The sequence below is a fragment of the Chanodichthys erythropterus genome, chromosome 24 (assembly GCF_024489055.1).
Source record: "Chanodichthys erythropterus isolate Z2021 chromosome 24, ASM2448905v1, whole genome shotgun sequence".
Taxonomy (NCBI): domain Eukaryota; kingdom Metazoa; phylum Chordata; class Actinopteri; order Cypriniformes; family Xenocyprididae; genus Chanodichthys; species Chanodichthys erythropterus.
Genome location: NC_090244.1, coordinates 1,228,755 through 1,246,014, shown reverse-complemented (window position 1 = coordinate 1,246,014; position 17,260 = coordinate 1,228,755). Strand labels below are relative to the sequence as shown.

General features: G+C 38.6%; 1 protein-coding gene across 2 annotated transcripts; it reads right to left on the bottom strand.

The window, feature by feature from the left end:
* Positions 1 to 1,453: 1,453 nt before the first annotated feature.
* LOC137015279 (DNA-binding protein RFX7) lies at positions 1,454 to 16,427 on the bottom strand. 2 transcript variants are annotated; one of them, XM_067380139.1, is made up of 10 exons: positions 16,052 to 16,427; positions 14,424 to 14,457; positions 9,825 to 9,910; positions 9,351 to 9,389; positions 9,080 to 9,202; positions 8,884 to 9,000; positions 8,664 to 8,748; positions 8,156 to 8,363; positions 7,733 to 8,034; positions 1,454 to 7,647 (listed from the first exon to the last, which is right to left on the bottom strand). In XM_067380139.1, the coding sequence occupies exons 1-10, from the start codon at positions 16,165 to 16,167 to the stop codon at positions 4,135 to 4,137; spliced, it is 4,623 nt and encodes a 1,540-aa protein (XP_067236240.1). In that variant the 5' UTR covers positions 16,168 to 16,427; the 3' UTR covers positions 1,454 to 4,134. The 2 variants fall into 2 exon arrangements, with proteins under 2 accessions (XP_067236240.1, XP_067236239.1); XM_067380138.1 differs by lacking the exons at positions 8,664 to 8,748; positions 8,884 to 9,000; positions 14,424 to 14,457; positions 16,052 to 16,427.
* Between the last annotated feature and the right edge of the window lie 833 nt (positions 16,428 to 17,260).

The window sequence follows — 17,260 nt, the reverse complement described above, 5'->3', positions numbered from 1 at the left end:
TCCAGCAGAAAAACAGGCCCACAACATTAAAGATCCAGCAGTATATTTAACCGTTGGACATGGGGTACTTTTTATCCATGTGTGCACCAAACCCATCTGGTGGGTTTGCTGCCAAAAAGCTCTTTTTTATTTTCATCTGACCATAGAAACCGGTCCCGTTTGAAGTTACAGTCTTGTCTGACAACTGAATATGCTGGAGATTGTTTCTGGATGAGAGCAGAGGATTTTTCTTGAAACCCTCCTGAACAACTTGTGGGGATTTAGATGATGTTCGATAATTTTTTTAGGCTTTCTGAGACTCAAGACTCAACTAATCTCTGCAATTCTCCAGCTGTGATCCTTAGAGAGTCTTTGGCCACTCAAACTCTCCTCCTCACCGCGCATTAGGACGATTTAGACACACATCCTCTTCCAGGCAGATTTGTGACATCTTTAGTTAATTGAAACGTCTTAATTATTGCCCTGATGGTGGAAATGAGGATTTTCAGTGCTTCAGCTATTTTCTTATAGCCACTTTCTATTTTGTGAAGCTCAACAATCTTTTGCTGCACATCAGAACTATATTCTTTGGTTTTCCTCATTGTGATGAATGATTACGGGAATTTGGTCTTTGTGTTTCCTCATGTTTATATTCCAGTGGAACAGGAAGTCATGGCTGGACAATTTCATGCTCCTAGTCACCTTGGTGTGCTAAAACAATGTAAATATGAATGGAAATATACTTCAGAGATAGTTTACGCATAAGAATTTCTAGGGGTGCCAATAATTGTGGCCAACATGTATTGGAGATAAACATTTATTTCATAATGTAAGTTTCCTCCCACTTTCACCTGTTTTCCTTCAATGAAAGGTTAGAATTTTGTGAATTTTTTGAATGAAAGATCAAAAGGATAAACAATGCAGATTTATTTTCACATCCACCTTTGCTCATATTTACTAAGGGTGCCATTAATTGTGGAGGGCACTGTAATATAATTATATATATATATAAAATGATAAAAATAATGACTAAAAGAATACACTTTACATAAAATACAAAAGCAGGTATAAATGCAAATATTAGAATATATATAATTTTATATTTATAATTATACATATATTTATTAATAAATAATAATTATTGTTAAATACAATTATTTAGAATATTGCATATAAACATTAAAGAAATTATATATATATATACACACACAAAATCAGGTAAAATGAAATAAAAGCTAACCTAATAAGATTTAAAAACTCCTAATACGCATGCCTGATATGAACAGAATTTTTGGATTATATATTTTAATATTTATATTGAAGAATGTTGCTGATTTAAGGATTTGTGAAATCCCAGCATGCATGATATGACCTCATTTTCTTTTCTTTTTTTCTTTTTTGCTGCAGTGTCAATATGAAGCAACAGAGGGCAGCGTTACACTCAACCACCAAAACGGCATAAACACAGCTCAGGACAACACAACACAGTGTTGTTTAAAAAATGTTTATTGGCTTTTAAAACCACTTAAAAAATCTCACCTGTGAGTACTTTCCATTGGAAAAAAAAAAAAAGAGAAAAGAACAAAACATCGCTGAAACGCTTTTGCAATATTAACAAGCTACTGTCCACATAGAGCAGATAAACAAGCACATCAGAGGGCTCAAATCTACAAATCCAAACGGACAGACAGGATGAACATGTTTTCCTACCAGACATCGGACCAACTGCGGCATCAATCCCTGCGTATCAAAAGAGAACTGGAGTCGTACTTGTAAAATAATAATAAAAAAAAACGTTATTAATCAGTGCATTAATGAATGCCAGAACATAAAAAATATTTACAGCTTTCTTCACATAGGCGTTTTTTTATATATAAAAAGGATATATTCAAAATGAAATAAGAAACAGTAACAATAAAACAACATTCATGAACAGAAACAGACTTATTTTAACTTAGTAAACATCATAAAATGCATATAGAACTACTTTTGCCCCCTCTTGACCTGGTTAATGATACCAGTGCTCTGATTGGCTAAAGGAGTGGTCACAACAATTACTACCATAGATAGTTTAACATACATGCGCACATACAGTCATTTTATAACATGGTGAAGCATGTTGGAATTTTTTTTTTTTTTTTTAAACACTGCTTAATGTCATTTTTAAATCTTGTATTTTCATATTTTCTTCTCGGGTATGAGAAGTTGTACAACGCGGATCTCATTGAGATTAGAGCTCATTGCTACACAAGGCAATTATTCACTGTCATTTTCTAGCATGAGTAATTCCCCTTTAGCTTTTTATTGTCATTAGAAGAAAAACAGCGTGGGCACCAATTGTTCCTTAAAATGACAGAGAAATAAACAAACAATAAGAAAGCTTTTAGTGCAATAAGATGAATTTCAAACCATTTCCAGTGTCTGCTCCTTTGATTCGTCTCTGCACACAACATTGTCACGATAAAATTAACGCCTTTATATTTAAGTCTCATCTAATTTCTTATTTTTTCCTCGATAAATCCATGCTATAACATCCTCTCTCCATTTACACATCACATCTGCGTATGCAGGAACCAATAAACTCCTAAGAAAAATGGTACATTAGCAAGCTACAGATCCAACAGACAGCATTTACTAGCACATCACAGGAAGCCAGAAACGTAACAAGCGAGATATCGTGCTGGCTATGGACTCGTTATGATTCCTCTTTTGGGCACTCTCATCTACCTACAAATCATCACCATTAGCATCTTGATAAAATGGAAATTTCATAATGACCACTATGTCCTTTTTTTACAAATGTCGCACTACCTTAATGTCTATGAACAGCCTAGAAATTTAGCCTTTGTGAACTTGCACAACATGCTCCCCCATCCATAGTTATCTGTACATCCGCCATATACATAATTTACATCCCGCAATCTGATAAAAACAAAACAAATACATTGTCGCATCCTATAAGTCCCCCTTTCAAATGACGCCAATTAAAGATGGAAACCGCAACGTCTCTTGCTCTTCGACAGCTTCTCTTTGGTATGGAGTTAAGGCTGGAGAAACGACACAGGTTTGCCTGTTGATCTCGAGTTGGAAAGAATATTTAGCCATCACCATACCATCATCACTACCAGTTCGAAATGATGTGCAAAAAAAGGCGCATAAACCTACAAATGGCTAGCAACCATCTAAAGAGATGATCCATAATGTTCACCACTAATTCACAACACCTTTTTTTTAAGTGCACCAAATTCGTTCTTGATTTCAGAACATCAAAGCCTTTTATGAGATGGAATAAGGCCTTAAGACTCTGGAAATAAGGCAGACGAGTCTCTTCTCTTCCCATTTTTCTGGAAAAAACAAACGTATATAGCAGAAATCTCATCCCTCCCCAACAGTTTGGATTTAACAGTACAAGTTTTATGGCCTTAAATAACTTCCCCCCCCCAAAAAATGTGTAAAATCACTTTGACAAAACAAATGACGGCTGATGAAAGATTCAGTAAATGCGATTTTTTAAGTCAGCACCAAGTAGCACCTAAGATCTTTGCAGTTCATTGAACTGACTGATTTACGATATGTAGATGATATTTCACTTCTGCTGTACTTACGATATTTGAATACACTCTTTTGGTCTCCAAAAACATACTTATATGACCATCTAGAAAGGGCATTTCCCCAAAGTCAGCTTGGAATATTGCATTTCGTTGAAATACAAGAGCAAATTATGCATGCAGGTCCTCAATATCCACTGTTTTTAGTGGATGGAAATATATAAAACAGTGTGAATTAAATCAAGGATATGCTTGTGCACCAGGTGATGTCTCATTATATTGAACGAACTTTACTACCAATTGGAACCAGATGAAATATTTGACCATACTTCTGAATAGGGAGAAATGACTGGAATGATCTATGAAATCAACAGGAATACAAACAAAACAACTGTAAAAAATTCAGATAAAGCACATGCCTGTAAGAGTTTTACCTCAGGCTGGCACTTTACACTGGACAGTCCAGAGCATCCAGATTTTTGCTGCACAGACACGTCATTCAATATTTTTGGATACACAAAACATCGCAATACAAAAAACCAAAACAGAAACCATAAATAAAACGACGACAACAGCGACATTAACAGTAAAGGAACAGGAAATAATATTATCCCAACATTTCCACGGTTGGCTGGTCTTTATTCTCCAGCCAATCAAAACCAGCAGAGTTCACAGTATCGCTGCAAATCTGCTGAAAAAGAGGATCGTTCTTCAGTTCTTCCAGTGTGGCATCTTCATATTGGTCCTGCTGCTGACTAGGGTCAAACAGCAAGTTTGGGTCCAAAGTGTTCAGGTCATTAATGCTACTAGAAAGGTCAGAAGTCAACCGGATGTCGCTGGAAAAGTCAGAGGCAACAGCACTGAGTTCTGACGCCACCTGTCCGACAAGTTGCGAACTGGGGTTGAGGCTGTCCTCCCCCAAGAGATCCTTGACGGTAGTGTTGAAGTCCAGTTGCTCTTGCTGATCGTGATCCACAACCTGCTGCGAGGTTTGGGGCAACAAGTGCTGCTGGGTGAGGTCTGGATCATCTTGTAACTGTTGCTGGTCCGACAACTGCAACTGTTGGTCCTGGAGTTGCAACTGTTGGTCTTGAAGTTGCAGCTGTTGGTCTTGGAGTTGCAATTGCTGATCTGGAAGTTGCAGCTGTTGATTCTGGAGTTGTAGATGTTGATCTTGCAGCTCCAATGCCGGTTCTTGGAGCTCAAGCTGCTCTTCCGGTTGTTGCAGTCCAGGGCCTGATTGTGCTTGACTATCACCACTCGTGAAGGTGACTTGTTCCTCCCCCGTGCTTATGAGGTAACCCGTCTTCTGGAAGTCAAATGGCGAAGGGCTTGAGTCCAGAGGCAGCTGCTGGTTCTGAGGGTTGGGGCCTCCGGGGTAGCCCTGTGTCGTCTCCAAGATTTGGGTCAAGTTCATCCGTGCTGTGTAATTGGCGGGCAGGTTATTTACACCAAGCCCTCGCACTGCATCGTCTCCATCCGTGTCCATCTTGCTGAGGAGCACGGTGGTGATCTTGGCGCTATTGCTTTGCTGCGCCTGGTGACTGACGGGCAGCAGCTCTGACTGCATCATGATGTTTAGTGGCACTGATTGGCTCCTCTGGGCCAAGGTGCTGGCATTGACCACAGACTGGTTGTTGGACAGAATGTTCAGGACCTCAGATGTCAGGGGGCAATTAAAGGGAGAAACAACAGAGCGTGGGGTGGTGACTGTTTGTGCAGTGGTGCCACTGAGGTTACGCTGGCGAACTGCCGGGCTAACGCTGCGACACCGGAAGGTTCCACCTCCAGATGCAGATGTGCTTCCTGCCCCTTTGTTGTCCAATGGAGCTGGGACGGCAAAACTTTCTTGCTTGCTACTAAGGGTGGTTTGCTGTCCTTGTTGCACTGGAGAAACGGTTGTTAACCTTCCCAAGTTTCCATCCTGATGCCTTGACTGAGACTGGAGAGTTTGGCCAGGGATGGCAAAGGCATGTGGTTTACGGAAGTGGTCCTCGACCAGATCCTGGTAACTGGGCAGGATGCCAATGGTGGAGTTGGTGGAGATAACAGGAGACCCTGCGGTGCTGTTGTACCTATTGGTGATCCACTCCAGCTTGGCTTTATCTGGGTGGGTGGCCATGGGCCTCTGCATGGGTTTCACTGGACTGCTGGACACAACACTACCATCATGATAACCAGTTATACTGGAGTTGATAGGAGTGAATGCAAAGGGATTGCGGCATTCAATGGGACTTGGAGGAACACTGCTGCTGCAGTTTGACAGTGGAGTGCTGATGGGTGTATGGCGACCACCTAAGATGCTATCCACTGGGGTAACAGGTGCCATTCGGGAACAAGGGCTTTCTCTGGTCAAGCTATGCCCCCCTGGTAGCATCTCAGAGGTAGGAGTTGGAGTAGGCGTTGGTGTCGGCGTAGGCGTCGGAGTTGGTGTATGGACTGGCGTGGCACTACTGTGAGAGGAATGATAGAACTGTGTACTTGTCTGATGGGGTGACAGGATCGTTCCTTGGCCAACTGTGCCTTGACCTTGTAGGGATATATCCACACAACTTAGGTAGGATTGCAAGCTGCTATTCAGCTTCATTTGCTCCTCCATTTGTACGAGCTCTTCTACAATACTATCCTGGGTCATATCATCATCATTGAAGGGGAAATAGTCAATGCTAGCTTGGGCTCCTGCAAAATCAACAATGTCCTGCTGAAGAGAGAGCTGACTGGAGGTCTCAGCTGCCTGGGCCATCAACGGTAACGGATTAGCTGCATTCTGCTTGTGTTCTGCTTGCATCTGTTGCGAGTAGTCTTGCAGTGAGCTCTTGAGCTCACTAACAGCAGATACCTCCTGAGAAATACCACTGCTGATTTGTTGGTGACTTTGCTGCAATAAAGCTGTGCTAGTACCAGAAGCCGGTTCGTTCGGGCTGATATTAACAACTTCATTCTCAACTTGAGGATGATTAACTGTGTGAGAGATCCCAATTGGAGTGTCTGAAAGAGCCAAGATTTGAGTTGGAAGAGAGCTACTCTGTTTTAGCGTAACTTTGCATGGAGCGCTCTCTGGTCTTGCTGGGGTGCCAGGTCTCTGGATCTTCTTCGCTGCTATTACAAGACCAGGCCTGGCATTGCTGCTAACATCCAAAGGTTGCTGGGAAATGAATACTCTTTTAACTGGGATGGTATGGGTTTCTAAAACAGATGCAGAGCGTTTTCGAGGGCTTTTTAGACAGAGACCAGCATCTTTAGAAGAAGTGCTTGCAGTTGCCACCGCACAAATGGATGACAATTCGGCATCTACATTCTGGCTAGTAACAGTTAAATACAAAGTACTTTCTGGTTGATCATTGTTGTTATTGCTGCTTGGGGCAAGAGCCTCCATGATTGTACTTGAAGGGGTTGTGGAGTCACTCTTGGCCCTTATCACTCTCTCTGGCACAGGGGATGCCTTAATAAGCAGAGAGGGTTCACTGGAAGCCCTGAATTTAGTGGCTCTTTCATTCTTTTGTCCTGTACTTGCCCCTGATGCAGTGCTTTGTTTATCAACAGCAATAGCCGAGTTACTGTCATTCACAGCTTCGAATGTCACCTTTACCTCATTGGTAATGGTGGATGCTAGTGGGGTTGGGGTCGTGGAAGGACGTCCAGCTTTCCCAAGTCCAGATGACTGAAGAGAGCTGGCAGACGTCCCATTCTGAGCTTGCTGGGTTTGGTTAGATTCTTCCTGGGAAGCTGTGCTACTGATGCCTGCCGAAGCAGGTCGCAACGGGGTAGGAGTACTACTATTACTGCTACTGTTGGGTGCTAGAGATATTGCAGTCATCTTGACCACATTTACAGAGCTAACATGGGGCGTGGGCATCACTGTCTTGATGGGGCTGTTGGTGATGAGGAGCGTTGGGGGTGAGCGAAGTGCAATGGCGCTTGTGGCGGAAGGTTTAGGTAAAATCTGGGCATATCTGTGTCTGGCCAACCTGTCACCGACTGGGCTGGCAGGGATATTCTGGGGTGTTTTTGGAGACTGCTTAACTTGTTGGGTCACGACCTGGAAGTTCACCGGTACAACTTTTCCCTCTGCTGCTCCAACAGGACTCGGAGAGGTCATTAGTTGCCTGTTTCTCTGAACCTGCAAACAAAACAATAGTTGAAGCAATTGTACATTCAGAAATGTCAAATCATCCATACCCTGTTAACAAACAAAATCTCCTTACTGTGATAGGACTTGGAACAGCAGCGACCACAATGCCTATGGTTGGTTGAGGGGACAGCAATGCAGGACTTCCAGAGGTCAGGCTGGATCCAGGGACAGGTGTGCCCGCCTCTGCCCTTCTAGCCTGGGCATCAGTGGGCAAAGGAGAGGTGAGCTTCTGCTCCTGCTGTTTCTTCTGGATCTTCCGCTGCAGCTGCTGTTTGGCGTCTACAGAAGGCGAAGGGAGGGTCTTCACTTGGGGCTGGAATGAGTTGGCTTCACCAGTTGGCACAAACGCAGAGGCCGGCGTAGGGGTTTTCATACCTGGCATTTTTATGAAACAGGTTTAAGTTAAAAACAAGAAATGAACATAGCTTGAATGCAAGACTTCCCACAATTTAATTATGCATCAACAGGTTTGCATGTGAGGTCATTTTTGTCTTGCCTGTTGGGGTTCCAGTCATAACAGTAAGAGCTGCCATGGACTTAGTGCCTATATAGTGACTGTTAAGAAGAAAGCGTGCCAGTTCCTCCACACTGTCAAACTGGCGACTCAAAACCTTCTGAGCCCATTCGCAGACCAGACCACAGGCAGCAGAACGCATCTCGTCTTCGGCACTGGGAGACTGTCCGGCCGACTCCAACAACTCACACTAAAGCAGCAGACAGATAAGAGGGGATTTCCTCATCAGTTATGAGTCTCTAATGCCAAGGTTGCCAAAATACAGAAAAAACAGTAATATTGTAAATAGGGTTAGGGTTAGAGGTTAGGTTTAGGATTAGGTTTAGGGACAGTTGTTTTAAATATTTATACAATTTAAAACAACTGTCTTCTATGTGAATATATGTTAAAATGTCATTTATTTCTGATGCAAAGCATCATTACTCCAGTCTTTGGTATTACGTGATCCTTCAGATTTCATTCTAATATGATTAGACAACAGGATACTCACCCCATCACCTGATTTGTGTAAGTCCAGGTTAGGGAGTGATGGCATGTGCACAAATGCTTTTTTTCGCAGACCACTGTAGCAGTACGTGAGGCATTGTAAAGGTTTAAAACAATTCTCATGACTTCTCACATATGATCAATGCATTTAAAAGGTGTATTACATTTAGGTGTACTGTATGTGGCATATCTATAGTATTTGAAATTTCCACAGAAAAGGATATTTTGACTTCCCCCTCATGCCCAAACGGCGTGCCTTCATGTTCGGAAAAACGTTTTTCATGATCTTTCCGAAATCAGCTGCGCTTAAAGGATGGTAACCCAAATTGTCGCAATAACTCCTGAAAACAGCATGAGAAACCAATGAGTACAAGCAAACACAACTTCTGTCCAATTACTGCAGCTTTAAATCGCACTCACTTGTATTCGTCGTACACCTCTTGTTTTGGCAGTGAGGTTTCCGGGTGCTCTTCCAAGTGATTTCGGATCCAGTTGAACGCGTACATCTGTTGAGTCCGGCTGGATGACATGGAATTCTGGTCGCTACAGGAAAAACAGAGGAAAAGGAAGGCTTTGAAACGTGATGCTGTAGCAGCAGAAAGCTGTGTGTACAATTGTTGCTCCTGTATAATATATCACGTTACAAGTTACTTAAATTTTTTTCCCTTTGATATAGTTAAAGTTGTAGTACCATAATGCAGGACTTGCAGAGCCCCTCTGATTTTCAGTTCTATTGGACATCATGTTGGGAAAGAGGGGTTGACATGATGGACAGATAAGGGGAAACAAATGATAAAACACAGGAAGCTTGGTATTGCAATGTTATAATTTACACAAAATCTATTTAAATGGAGAAATGATTAGCTCACGTGACTCAATACAGCATGATGCAAAATAACAAATGCAAAATTAGGCAATATTACAAAGAAAAAAACTGATATTTATATACACTTCTTGATTTTGTTTCATTAATGCATCTCATTAGATATGCATGTTTTACTGAATGTAAACATGAGTGGATAATAAACATCAGACATATATATGCTATGAGTGTGTTTGATATTGCAAAGCATAGAAACCACAAATGGTTTTTGAGGTGTTCAAATCATAAAAAGGAAGGGAGGGGGATATGGAAAGGAATGAATAAATTTAAAATAACATGTACCTTTTGTCATTGCCACTACTGGGACCAGAAGGCAACTTAAGGTAGAGGTAGAGCTTTTCGATATCTGTAAACTTCTCAACATCTTGCTGCATGAATGAAGGACACAAGGATTATGAGTCTAAGGCATTTCACACAAGTTTGACATTATTTGTACTCTAAAAAACCATAATGCAGTCATGTAGATTAAATGTAATAAATGTGATATTCTATTATTTAAAACAAACTTTCAGTTCTTTTGGTATTTGGTGTGAAATTCTTAGTTATTTTATAGAACAACTGATTCGTTTTATATTTGGTTATGATGTGATTTTGCTTGTTTTAAAGTCTTTCCAACTTTTTAAAAAAATTAAAAATGTAATTATCATGACAGAAGTTTGATTATAATACACAACATCAAATAACCACACCATTATCACACATTATACACTACAAGTCACTTGAAGGTTGATTAAGGCCATGATTAATGTTTCAACACAGATATCCAGTAGTCAAAATTATTTCGGCCCCTGCAAGACTCCGCGGCCCATGACATCACTGTTTTCTCCTGCATTCATTACCGCAAGGTTGGCGTATTCAAAGGGGAAAACCAGGTCCCCTCGAGTCCGGCAGGCGCACAATACTGGAGCGTGTCTGCGCATATGACCAGCGCCAGCAAACCTGCAATCCTGCCCTGCTCTTAGCCGGTTGCCATGTAAACCTTGTCAGTAAACATGCATGTCAATGCTGACACACATCGTTTCAGCATAGGCTCCTCCCACCTCGCTTTCAATTGGCTGGTGAGAATGAATTCCTCTCACCTCTTCCTATTCTATTTGCCTCTTTGTTGCTAGGGGAAACCGGCGCTCATGAACGGGGTGAGGCTTGACAGCCAATGAGCAGTAAATAAAAAAAATAAAAAGACAATTCACTGTTATTTCTTAAATGCACCAGGTAGCTGTTATAAATGCTAGGGCTGATATATGAGGTATTGTATAAAACAGACAAGCAGCCTTATTCTTTCTGAACATGGAAGCTGTTTGACTCTTTAAAGGTTGATTCTGGCTACTGAACAGTATGACATCTGTATGAAGTAGTTATCTTGCCTCTGATTGGTTGTACAGCAGCAACAGGTGTTACTGGCCAATCACTGAGTAACAAAACACATCATGCTCTTTTTGACAGTGGCTATATTGAATGCTGAACACTTTATATCACATTCTACTACACCATATTTTCATATTTTGTGTTAAAAACAGATAGATCCACTCTAAATTCTGACTACAAACAGATCGATTCAACTCTGAATTCTGATTGGAAACAGATCAATTCAACTAAATTCTAATTGCAAACAGATCTTTTCATGTCTAAATTTTGATTGCAACAAACAAATTCAAACCTAAATTCTAATTGGAAACAGATCAATTTAAATTGATTGTAAACACAGATTCAACTCTAAATTCTGATGGCAAACAGACAGATTCAACTCTAAATTCTAATTGGAAAGAGATCAATTCAGCTCTAAATTCTTAATGGAAAGAGATCAATTCAACTCTAAATTCTGATTGTAAACACAGATTCAATTCTAAATTCTGATTGTAAACAGATCGATTCAACTCTAAATTCTGATTGCAAACAGATCTTTTCATGTCTAAATTTTGATCGCATCAAACAAATTCAAACCTAAATTCTAATTGGAAACAGATCAATTTAACTCTAAATTCTGATTGTAAACACAGATTCAACTCTAAATTCTGATTGCAAACAGACCGATCCAACTCTAAATTCTGATTGTAAATAGATCGATTCAACTCTAAATTCTGATGGCAAACAGACAGATTCAACTCTAAATTCTGATTGTAAACAGATCGATTCAACTAAATTCTGATTGCAAACACAGATTCAACTCTAAATTCTAATTGGAAAGTGATCAATTCAACTCTAAATTCTGATTGCAAACAGATCTTTTCATGTCTAAATTTTGATCGCAACAAACAAATTCAAACCTAAATTCTAATTGGAAACAGATCAATTTAACTCTAAATTCTGATTGTAAACAGATTCTACTCTAAATTCTGATTGCAAACAGACAGACTCTAAATTATAACTGGAAACAGATCAATTCAACTCTAAATTCTGATGGCAAACAGACCGATCCAACTCTAAATTTTGATTGTAAACAGATCGATCCAACTCTAAATTTTGATTGTAAACAGATCGATTCAACTCTAAATTCTGATTGTAAACACAGATTCAATTCTAAATTCTGATTGCAAACAGACCGATCAAACTCTAAATTCTGATTGTAAACACAGATTCAACTCTAAATTCTGATTGCAAACAGACCAATCCAACTCTAAATTCTGATTACAAACAGACAGATTCAGCTCTAAATTCTAATTAGAAAGAGATCATTTCAACTCTAAATTCTGATTGCAAACACACAGATTCAACTCTAAATTCTGATTGTAAACACACAGATTCAACTCTAAATTCTGATTGCAAACAGACAGATTCAGCTCTAAATTCTAATTGGAAAGAGATCATTTCAACTCTAAATTCTGATTGCAAACAGACTGATTCAACTCTAAATTCTGACTGCAAACACACAGATTCAACTAAATTCTGATTGCAAACAGACAGTTTCAGCTCTAAATTCTAATTGGAAAGAGACCAATTCAACTCTAAATTCTGATTGCAAACAGACCGATTCAACTCTGAATTCTGATTGGAAACAGATCAATACAACTAAATTCTGATTGGAAACAGACCGATTCAACTAAATTTTGATTGGAAACAGATCAATACAACTAAATTCTGATTACAAACACACAGATTCAAATCTAAATTCTGATTGCAAACACACAGATTCAAATCTAAATTCTGATTGCAAACAGATTCAACTCTAAATTCTGATTGGAATCAGACAGATTCAACTCTAAATTCTGATTGCAAACACACAGATTAAAATCTAAATTCTGATTGGAAATAACAACTTTTTGGATTATTTACATCTGAAATCAGAAACTTTTTTTTTTTATTCAATCACTAAACAGCAACTCAAACCAATATAGTAAGTTCCTAAACACCTGTACTTATAAACACAAAAGTATTTGCATACACCATTAATATTCAATAAAAATAATTACATATTTGTTGATCATTGTATGTTCAAATGTTGCTGGAAACTATAAATTCATCAAGTCCTAGAGTGTGACATCATATTCTGTTGCCCATATTGGCTTAAGGAATTTTTCTTGCTTTAAATGTAGAGTAACTGCACCTGTTGTACATGAAGGTAAATGATTCCTGGGAATCTGAACCCTGTTTTCATCTTCCTGGTAACAGCCTCCATGGTTACCACTGTTTGTTACTGGTGTCATGACACACAATTATATATATATAATGCCGTACAGCAGGGATGGGCAGTTTCAGTCCTGGAGGGCCACTGTCCTGCAGAGTTTAGCTCCAACCTGAATCAAGCAACCAGCAAATCAATGTTTTCAGGGTTACAAGAAAACTACAGGCAGGTGAGTTTTATCAGGGTTGGAGCTAAACTCTGCAGGACAGTGGCCCTCCAGGACTGATCCCTGCCGTACAGGATCCCACAAAAGCAATAACTAACTTAAAATAGAAAATCCTGAAAGGAGTGACTTTTGACTTTCATTTTTGTCAGTTTTGCCTTGAACATTATTGGTTGAAAGTTGTGGATATTTCTGTCTAGTTTACCTAACTTTTCTGAAACATTGTTCTCAGCAAAAAAAAACAAAACAAACAAAAAACACTATTTTAAAAACAAACAAATGTGGCATATAAAACTATTCATCTGCAAAACATAAATGAGTAAATGCTCAAGTAGTATAATTTTATTTAATGCCATGTTAGCATCTGAGGATATTTTTAATGGTAAAAACTCAATTACAAAAATACAAATATCACATAAATACAATAAAGACCAAGCAAACAAACAACCACAGCAAGTAATTAAATACAAGACTTTTTTTAAAATTAATAAAAATTCTAAAACCTTTTCAGGCAAAATCTTACTAAATAAGTAATTAGGTAAACTAATTTCATAAAAGAGCTTTCTACTTGCATTAAAACCAGGACAGTCCAATAGAATATGTTTAATAGAAAGGGAAGTCTTGCAGAAAATGCATAGAGCTGGGTCTTCACCTTTAAGCAACAATGCATGAGTCGAGTAAATGCTCAAACATTTTAAAGTTTTCAATGTTTTTACTATGCTAATTTTGAAATTACCTCTTCCGGGTCAAAATGGACACAAATGCTCAAGGGGTTCAAACATTTTTTGAAATGAAAAAAATTCAAAACAATAAAGAAAATTATGTACAATAATCTAACAGTACTTTCAGTTAGATATTTGATAGAAAATCTCAAATTAAGTCTTTAATTTTTTTTACGTCCAATACTTACCCAATATTACCTCCAAAAATGCTAATTACCTTTATAAAAAGTGGCAACAGCAATATAATAAGATAATATAAATATTCAATAAATACTTACTACATGGCTTATTTAGAATCTGAATTTAGAGTCCATAATATCTGTCTGATAATACAAAACACTAAATGTTCATAATTAATAATAACATAAGAGACTTACCAATATACTCTCCACTTTTGATTGTACAGATTTGCTGTAAAACAAGAAAACAAAAATTATTAGTGCGGCTGTGCTGCTTAAAGTATAAAACACAGAAAATAAAAAACAAGAAATGCCATTGAGTTCCTGATAACAGGCAGGGCATTTCTTGGAGGTGGCTGCAGTCATTTAAGATAAAACAATTCGTAGAAAGAGCAGGGCTTTTCTTTCATTCTTAATGACGGTGTCAAAGGTCGAGTCAGGGCATGAGTATTTCTACTACACCTGCCTGCTAAACTAACAGGTTTCTTGGTTCTGGAGAAAATAATCTTTTGTGGACATCTCAGGGTAAGTGTATGTAAAATGTATGATTTTAGTTGCAATGGATGTATGATTTCATTGCATAGGATATCTGATTTCCAATGCATGTGATATATGATTTCATTGCATGGGGATGGAATCTGATTTTATCTCATATTTTCCGATGTCATTGCATATGGATAATGTCTGATTTCATTGCTTGAATTGTCTGATTTCAATTGCACAGTGATGATGTCTAAATTGCATTGCATGGATTATCTGATATCATTGCTTGGAATGTCTGATGATTTGAATGGGGTGTCCGATTTTGGAAGACAACTTATACCTCATTTCCTGTAAAAATCAGACATGAAAATGAAATGTAATGAAATTACAAGTAGACTTTGCACTGAGATCATATACTTGCATTTGAAATCAGACATGCCATGTAATGAAATCAGACATCCCATGCAATGACAACCCATGTCAAATTTTTCATGCAATAAAAGTCATATCCAAGAAATGAAACCAGACACCCCAATGCAATTAGAAATCAGACATAATACAGGCATTGAAATCATATATCCAATCAAAATCATACAATCTATGGAATGAGATCAGACATCCCCATGCATTAAATTATATGTTAGTTGCATTTGAAATCAGATATGCTATGCAATGACATCTGGCATCCAATGCAATGATACAAATTAAATCAATAAGATTAAAAACAGACTCCATCCCGATGCAAAGAAATCAAACATCTATTGCAACTGAAAACAGATAGCAAAATGCAATGAAATTAGAAATCAGACATAATCAAATGCACTGAAATCAGATATTACATGCACTTGAAACCAGATATGACACACGCAATTAAATCAGTCATTCTATGCAATGACATCAGAAAGTCCATGCAATGAAATCATATCGCAACTGAAATCAGACAACACAATGCAATGCAATTAGAAATCAGACACAATCACATGCACTGAAATCAGATACCACATGCAACAAAATCATACTAGCTAGCCATGGAATGAAATCAAACATTCCCATACACTGAATTTAGATATTACTTGAATCTGAAATCAATGACATCTGACGTCCAGTGCAATGACGAGATAAAATCAGACATCATGCAATGAAATCAGACATCCTGTACAACAGAGATCAGATAATACATGCAACGAAATGAGATATAGGCCTACTGTCCAGGTGAAATCAGGCTGTAAACAATCATACATAACATGCACTGGAATCAGACATCCCGTTACAAGTGCCAACCATCAGATGCATGCAAGGTGCTCGAGATGTTTTCGAGATCGGACACTGATCGGATCTCTTACCAAATGGAATTCTTGATCTTGTTGTACTGCAGCGCCGTCGCCTCGAGGCTCTGCAGGGACGGTCCGGGAGCACCGGGCTGTTGTTGTTGATCATCAGCCATCACGGTGAGATTCATGCATGGGAGGAGGAGGAGGAGCAGGAGGAAGAGGAGGACAGTTTCAGCATGTAGGCCTCATTTGAGCGCATAACGCCCGGAGCCGAGGTGAGACGAGCCTTTACCGGGAGTCTGGACCGAGCAGCACGGGCTCGGCGGTCAGATTCGGACGCATAAACAGCGGCGGGCGAGAACGCAACGGAAAAACACGGAGATTCTCGGTGCGGCGGACAGAAACAGCAGCAGCCGCCACGGACCGAGCTGCAGGCGGTAACTGCGCATGCTCACGGGCGTGTGCGCGCTCGCGTGTGTAACCTAGCTACACTTTTGCTGAAAATTGTCTTCAAAAGTGAACAAAATCTCCATTTTATTCATAAATAAAAGTAAAATGTGTTTTTTATTTAAAAAAAAAATGTATAAAAGAGCAGATTTTGACTTGATCTTTTATAAAAGAAGTCAAGGAACGCCTTAAAAAGGTCAAGAGGTAATAATTCAGTACTTTGATTGATATACAGACACTTAAGTAAGTAAAAATTACTTAATATCAGGACTTAAAATAGTGTGGTGGTGTGCTATTAATTTAAATGATATAATTCTGTAGTATGTCTTTGTGTAGATCAGTAAAAACTGAATAAATAGTGTGAATTTTGGAAGGAATACAGCTTCATAAAATCTTTATTAATAAATACAAATGTCCAAAGGTTACTGTAGGGATTTGTTTTGGGATTGGTACTTAAAAAACCCAGGATGTAATGAAATCACACAATAGACATTGTATGGATTTTCTGTTGTTACTGCATGGCATATATGATGATGATATATGATTTCAGTGCAGGTGATTATGTTTGATTTTATGGTATTACCATCTCATACCATTATTATTAGTAGTAGTAATAAGAAAGGTCAACCTACACTGTGTAAAAACTTTTATTTAATTGTATGGCAATAAAGGCTTTTAATAAATGTTTATCAATGCTTTGGCAATGTAAAACTTTTAAAAATGTCAATAAAGCAATTTAAATCTTGAATTTAAATATGAATACACCACAATAGTTGTACACTGCCCTCTGCTGTTGACACAGAATACCAATACTTCAAATTGATTGCTACTGTT

Bases quoted from the DNA above. Each gene is read 5' to 3' on its own strand.
- LOC137015279 (XM_067380139.1), bottom strand. From the start codon at position 16,167: ATGAATCTCACCGTGATGGCTGATGATCAACAACAACAGCCCGGTGCT. The intron at 9,911-14,423 runs GTAAGTCTCTTA...TCATTCATGCAG, and splicing joins CAAAAGTGGAGAGTATATTG to CAAGATGTTGAGAAGTTTAC. The intron at 9,390-9,824 runs GTACATGTTATT...GATGTCCAATAG, and splicing joins AGTAGTGGCAATGACAAAAG to AACTGAAAATCAGAGGGGCT.